Consider the following 6,426-nt stretch of genomic DNA (forward strand, 5'->3'; position numbering starts at 1 on the left):
TCCCACTTCATTCAGAAAGTTGGAGCAAGTGAAGGAGAGAGTTAAAAATCACATTGAGTTCTTTTCTCCACCAGAATACTAGCATTGATGTTTGCATTCTAAAAGCTGTCTGTGTCTACTTAAAGGAAAAGCCAGATGACCTATTAAAGAAATTCTTGGTAAGTTGGAAAAGGAACTGTTGGCAGTCACAACGACATATTTTCATGTAAATGCTCCACATTTATATTTTATTCTTCATAGACTGTAAACAGATACTTCTCATTTTTTCTTCACCTCAGCGTAGAGTTCCTCTTGGCCATTAACTCTCTGTGTTAAGCTGTTTTCTGGCTTGTTGACTTTCACCTGTGCGTACACCGTACCCTGCTGCTGCCCTCTGTCCTGCATTGAGTCAGAGGATGCTTCATATCCCAGCTTAGAGAAGCTGACCTCTCCATAATGGATGTTTTCTTCCTCTTTTTCTGTGTTATTTGCTGGCCCTTCAACAACCTGCTCTTCATGAGGTTGAATCTATTAAAAAAAACAAATAAGAAAATCTGTGATGTAGACCTGTTGAGTCCATTCTTAATCATGTTTTTAGAAATTTGAAATCATGTGACTGTGGCTGTTATAGAAATACAGAAGTAAATATTCATGGAAACAGGCAGGTAAAGTGATTGAACAAATTTAGTATCTTCTTACCTGAGTGTGTTGTATAGTTTGACGCATTGACTTTAAGCACCTGGACATAAGAGGCAATAAAATAAAATATTTTTATACTAAATATATGTATGAGTAAATCTAAGCTTGGTGGGGGAAAAAACACATTTTATTGTGCAGCTAAAATATGAGTGACAAAATATCATGTTTCCTACTGTCATGTGTGATACTTGCCAAAGAAATATTGTCAAGAAAATTAGTAAGATGGTCCCAGTGATTCCTCCAAGAACTAGTCCCAGTGTGAAGTGATCATTCTGCTCTCCTGGTACAAGATAAATATGAAACACCATGTGAGTCAAACATTGTATAATAATCTAGACACAGAAAGACAGCCATTGCTAAAGTTTTTTCACATCCTCTTTAAATTTCAGTGTAGCAATGTAACTGAGAAATAAGTAAAAGCATCCAGTCAAGAAGAAAAGGGCGCCAAGGTCTGTGCCTATAGACTGTGTTGCTTTTGATGGGAACCCAAATATAGACAAAACGAGGTGTGGAAACAAACTTAAATTTAACCAAGGGTGAGACGTTTATTTAGGCTTAACACAAGAACACAAACTAAAGAGAAAACTAGAACACAAAAGTAACCTAAACTGGAAAACTACAAGGAACCTAGAAAACTATGAAACCTGGAGAGACAAGGAAAGACAAGAATGAGTGACAACTTACAACATAAAAACAAAAGAGGGTGATGAGGGAAAAGGAAACAAACAGGGAACACGACCCTGTCAAAGTAAAACAGGAAACACTAAGGTGCAGACTTAAAACACGTGGCCAGACACCGGGCCAGGAGGAAGGAACACACAGGGGAACGAGACAGACTGGGGAAAGAGGGAAACATGGAAACAATTAAGAAAGACAAGACACAAGGAGTGTGTGTGTCTGAGAGAGAGAGAGAGAGAGGAAGGGAGTGAGTGACACTGAGGGAGAGAGAGACAAGATGGGCTGGGGAGAAGAAATATGATGCAGGAGACAGGGGAGACATGAAATATGAGGAGTATGTGGGAACAGGAAAGAGAGACCCAAAGGGGAACACCTACAAGAGAGAGAAACATACATGAACGGGAAGACAAATTTTCACAGGATGCAGGGATGATGGAAACGCAAAAGGAGCCTAACACAAGAAAGCATAACACAGGCAAACACGAAAATTTCAGACACAGAGTCAACTAAACTTTAGGATGACTGTAACACTAAATCGTAACCTGTCTTAAAAATGCAAAAGTCACAAAACCCCAATAACCTCAGAGCTAAAAAATAGAAAACTAAAACATGACAACACAAAGAAATCACAAATCACAATAAAATCAAAATGACTCAGAGCCATGACAAAAGAGGAGAAAAGCAAGTCATCGGTTCTTAACAGCTCTGTTAAGAAAGAAAAACAAAAACAAAATAAGGGAAAACAAAAATAAATAAACAAAGAGAAGACAACATTACCTAAAGAAATAATAACAATAATAATAATAATAATAATAATAATAATAATAATAATAATAAGTAAGACAATTTAAGGTGAATAAATATTTTCAAGTCTAACGCATGAACAACCACACATTATAGGATAAAGTACAAGATTTGAACTTCATCAAGCTAAATGTACTTCCTTCTCAACTCAATTTTAATGAATACGTCAAAAAATTATTAAAAAAACAGCTTATGAAACTTAGTGCTGAGTAATTTTACCTCCAACAGTCATGTTAATCTCTGCTGATGTCTGATTACCCAGATCATTAGTGGCCACACAGTAATAAACTCCTCCATCTGTTACATTGAAGCTGTAAATCTCTCCTTCAGATACTTTCACAGCTCCATCTCTGCTCTTCTTGAACCAGGTGAAGTTGCTGACTGGAGGTTTGGCTCTGCTGGAGCAGGTCAGCTTCACCCAGCTGCCTGCTGACATCAAACCTGATGGACTGATGGATGCTGAGGTGTCTTGAGGAGCATCTGGAGAAACAAAAATGGAAAGAATTATCCCATAAATCATGTTGGTCTCCTCAAACTTTCACACGTGTCCCTGCTGCTAGACACCTGAATAAAATTAGTAGGTCATTAGCAAGACTTGACTGAATGCTGAGGTGGCAATCCCAACCCAACTCAAGTAAATTTAAGTAAATGTCAGTGCTTGGAAAAATGTACTTCTAAAAGTAATTTTATTGCACCATGTTCATTCACTCATGTGCTGCTGTAACATGAAACAAATGGCTGAATCGCCACCTCAGCATGCAGTCAAGTTCCACATAGTCTTGCAAATGACCTACTAATTTGATTCAGGTGTGTTGCATCAGGGATACGTGGAAAGGTTTCAGGACACCAGCCCTCCGGGACTGCAGTTTGACACGTGTGTCTTCAACAACAAACTCTGATTGTCTTACATGAAACACTGAGAGTCTCTTCTGTCTCTGCTGTCTTGGTGTCTTTTCCTTGGTTCACAGGATATCTGGCAGAGCAGCTGATCTTCTTTCCATCATGTGTGTCTGACAGAGTGATGTTCTGCTGGATTTTAGTTGTAAAGCTTCCATCTGTGTTTTCCTCTATTTTGTTGTGAGAGTCTTGTTGGAGATTCCAGGTGAGTTGAGGAGGGGAGTGTGGACAGGGAGTGAGAGCTGAGCAGGTTATAGTGACAGACTCCTTCTCCTTCAGATCACCTGAGATTGTAATACTGGGCCTCCAAGGAGAATCTGTGGTTTCACATAAAATCACACTGCTCTTTGCACCACTGATTAAAATCTGCAAACCTAATGCTTTCAAAACCTGTTCTAAATTCATACTTTGATTTATAAATGTAATCAAGTCTTGAACATAAAAGTGGAGCAGACGTTATAATAAGAAACAATTTTCTGAGTGTCATGCTGGGACAATCATTACAACTTTAATACAAGATTTGCTCAAGTGATATTGATTATATTCAAAAAATAGATCAAAGACTAGATAGTCAGTACTAAATGTTAGTTTAATGTTAATGTGATACATAAACAAAAAATAAACAAACAAACATACTATTACCTGTGACTGTTATTTGAAGAGGATCACAAGCTGCTGTTGCCTTGAATGGTTCACTCTCTACTCTGAAGAAGTATTTGTTTGTGTATGTGGTGGTTAAATTAGTAAACAGAGTGGTGCAGTCTCCCTGACTCAGGTTCCCAGTAATACTTATTGGATAGATGCTAACTGCTCCACTACTGTTGAAGAGCACATTGTTTGCCTCGTTGGCAAATTCGGGATTATTTTTAATCCACACTCCAAAAATTTCACTTTTGCTGTTAAATTTCTGTTCTTCTTTGGGTCTGAACCTACATGGGATTTGCAAACAAGATCCACTCAGTGCTTCCAGCTGCTTTGGTGCAGTTATGAAAAGGTCTGCTTTATAGGAATAACCAGCCAAAGCACCTGTAAATACAATTTAATGATTAATCCATTCACATATCAGTATTAAACAAAATAACTACATGTTTTTCTACTCCCAAACAAAACTCTCATCTCTGATTAAACTATTTGCTACACTTTAGTTAGCGTGAAATTTTTTTTTGCATATTTCCATTTTAAATTAAACATTTAGCTGATATTCCAGAGATGGTAGGAACATTTCCACCACCATCTGCTGTTTGGATGTAAGATGGAAATCTTCATAATCAGAGTTTCAAAAACTGTCTAGTGTAATGCTTGAAAGTGCCACCAAAGTTTTTTGTTCCTTAGGTGTTAACATTTTGTACAAAAACATTTTAATTTAAAGTCAGTACAAAAAGTAGGTCTATGTTCACTCTGTTAGTAAATGAAGTTTACGTTGTAAAATAACTCCAATAATGACTTTGAAATACTGAAATACTCACCTGAAACAAACAGGACAATCAGTAACATGCTGACTGTCTCCATGTTCACACACAGACTACTCTACTGCCTGGATTAAAAAAAGACAATTTCATGTACGGAGCTCTAACACTGTACTTAATATTTTTAAAGCTGTTTTATCATAAAAATGTTCCTTCTTCATTTATACAGATCTTGTTTTTATTTTCTTGTAGGATTTTGCTTTGAAACATGGTGAAATATAAAAAATGTAACACAAAGCAGTTCATATAAAACTTGAACATCAGTAAGTAAGATTACTTTACATGTGCCTGTCAGTGCAATGAAAGAAAAGTAAAAAGTTATTGAATAAAAGCAATAAAATGTTTCCTTACCAAACAATCCCAAGTGTAGAATTATTGTTTTGCAGTTTTAGAAGAATTACAGTGGACCGTGTCGCCCAGCTGATGTTGGAAAGAAGGAAGTACAGAAAGAGAACTTGTTTAAGAAAGTGCAATAAAGTCAGTTTATCACAAAGCTGCTGGAGGCGTCACTCGATGCCTCTGACAAAAACTCTTCAGTTCTGCTTTTCTACAAGTAGGCTACTTACATTTACATGTATCTTTTAGCAAATCTGCAGTGACTGCATCAGCACTAAAATTAATCACAAAGTGTGGGAAAGAGCACAGTAACACTACAATTTGGTTGTTGAGCAGCAACACCAGGCATTTGATTTCTGGCACATAAGTTTAGTTGTGGAAAAATCTTATTTTATATCTGAGCTCAATAAATGTTAAGCCATTTTTAATTTAGCCATGTTGTAATGAGGCCACAAATGTAAATTTGGATTTGGGAAATATTAATTATTATGATACATGATAAATATAAACTATTAAATCCCCCCATCTAATGAACTAACATGTATCTATAGATATAGATACATGTATAGATACACTAAATGACAAATACTTTCTAATTTTACTGGTCAAAATGCAAAACCCTAATCAGTCCATCTAGTAGATTATTTAATAAAACATTATGGTACAAATATTACAAATTGTTCATCTGAATTAGTTTATTCCCAAAATCAGATCTCAGTGAATACACGTACTGGCTTGCTGTCGTAATGATCGTTTAAGTGGTCCAGTCTACTTAAGATCAAAGTGGGCCATATGTGGCCTGTGAGGTAAAATGAGTTTGACACACCTGATGTAGAGTTCTTCATGGAATTGGTTTCCATGTTCAAGGAGCTTCATGGGTTCATCACCAAGCACAATGCAAAGCATAGACTACAGTGGCATAAAGCACACCAGCACTGGACTCAGTGCAATGGAGACGTGTTCACTGGAGTGATGACCTTTGACGTTTACCAGGATTTGCTCATTCAGTGCTGTTCTGCTTGTCTTGTGGCCTGTTGATATCCAGCTTTAATAGTAGTTGTTAATGGAAGATCGCTGAGCTAACAGGTGCTTTACAGTCAGGGTGGAAACTGGTCTTCTGCTCAATCACACGTCTCACATGTGTTACACGTCATGCATGTCATTGGTTCTGCTATTATAGTACAGATACAGTGACTTAAAATGGACAGCAGATCTGTGATGGGCCCTTAGCTGGGCCTTGGCTGGTCTTTGAACTTAATAACATCTCTTCTAGTGACATCAAAGAACAACTCAGTCTGAAACTAAGAACATGTATTCTTCAGTGTGATCTATGTGTACAGTACAGTTGTAAATTTTATAAAGTTTCAATTCACACGTATCCATAAAAGACCCAAAGTTCTTCACAAAGAAAAAACAAAAACAGGTTATTGGAGTATTTTATAGATTTAGTGACAATTAAAGCCTAAAATACTCTTTTCATAAACACTACAAAGAACACTTGTGACACTCACAGTGCAGCTCTGGTGAAGCCTACTTCTTACTTATTCAATTTGATTGATCGGCCAGG

General features: G+C 36.9%; 1 protein-coding gene across 2 annotated transcripts; it reads right to left on the bottom strand.

The window, feature by feature from the left end:
• Window positions 1–258: 258 nt before the first annotated feature.
• Window positions 259–4,575, bottom strand: LOC146662004 (myelin-associated glycoprotein-like). 2 transcript variants are annotated; one of them, XM_085418414.1, is made up of 9 exons: window positions 4,512–4,572; window positions 3,700–4,056; window positions 3,069–3,374; window positions 2,380–2,640; window positions 1,299–1,305; window positions 1,118–1,129; window positions 871–927; window positions 679–718; window positions 259–507 (listed from the first exon to the last, which is right to left on the bottom strand). In XM_085418414.1, the coding sequence occupies exons 1-9, from the start codon at window positions 4,564–4,566 to the stop codon at window positions 259–261; spliced, it is 1,344 nt and encodes a 447-aa protein (XP_085274540.1). In that variant the 5' UTR covers window positions 4,567–4,572. The 2 variants fall into 2 exon arrangements, with proteins under 2 accessions (XP_085274540.1, XP_085274539.1); XM_085418413.1 differs by lacking the exons at window positions 1,118–1,129; window positions 1,299–1,305 and having other exon boundaries at window positions 871–958; window positions 3,700–4,083; window positions 4,524–4,575.
• Window positions 4,576–6,426: the final 1,851 nt, after the last annotated feature.

The sequence above is a fragment of the Rhamphochromis longiceps genome, linkage group LG9 (genome assembly GCF_057381845.1).
Source record: "Rhamphochromis longiceps isolate RC_006_pf linkage group LG9, R_longiceps_female_GT1.1, whole genome shotgun sequence".
Taxonomy (NCBI): Eukaryota; Metazoa; Chordata; class Actinopteri; order Cichliformes; family Cichlidae; genus Rhamphochromis; species Rhamphochromis longiceps.

Bases quoted from the DNA above. Each gene is read 5' to 3' on its own strand.
- LOC146662004 (XM_085418413.1), bottom strand. From the start codon at position 4,566: ATGGAGACAGTCAGCATGTTACTGATTGTCCTGTTTGTTTCAG. The intron at 4,084-4,523 runs GTGAGTATTTCA...TTGTATTTACAG, and splicing joins GATTGTCCTGTTTGTTTCAG to GTGCTTTGGCTGGTTATTCC. The intron at 2,641-3,068 runs GTAAGACAATCA...TTGTTTCTCCAG, and splicing joins AGAGACTCTCAGTGTTTCAT to ATGCTCCTCAAGACACCTCA.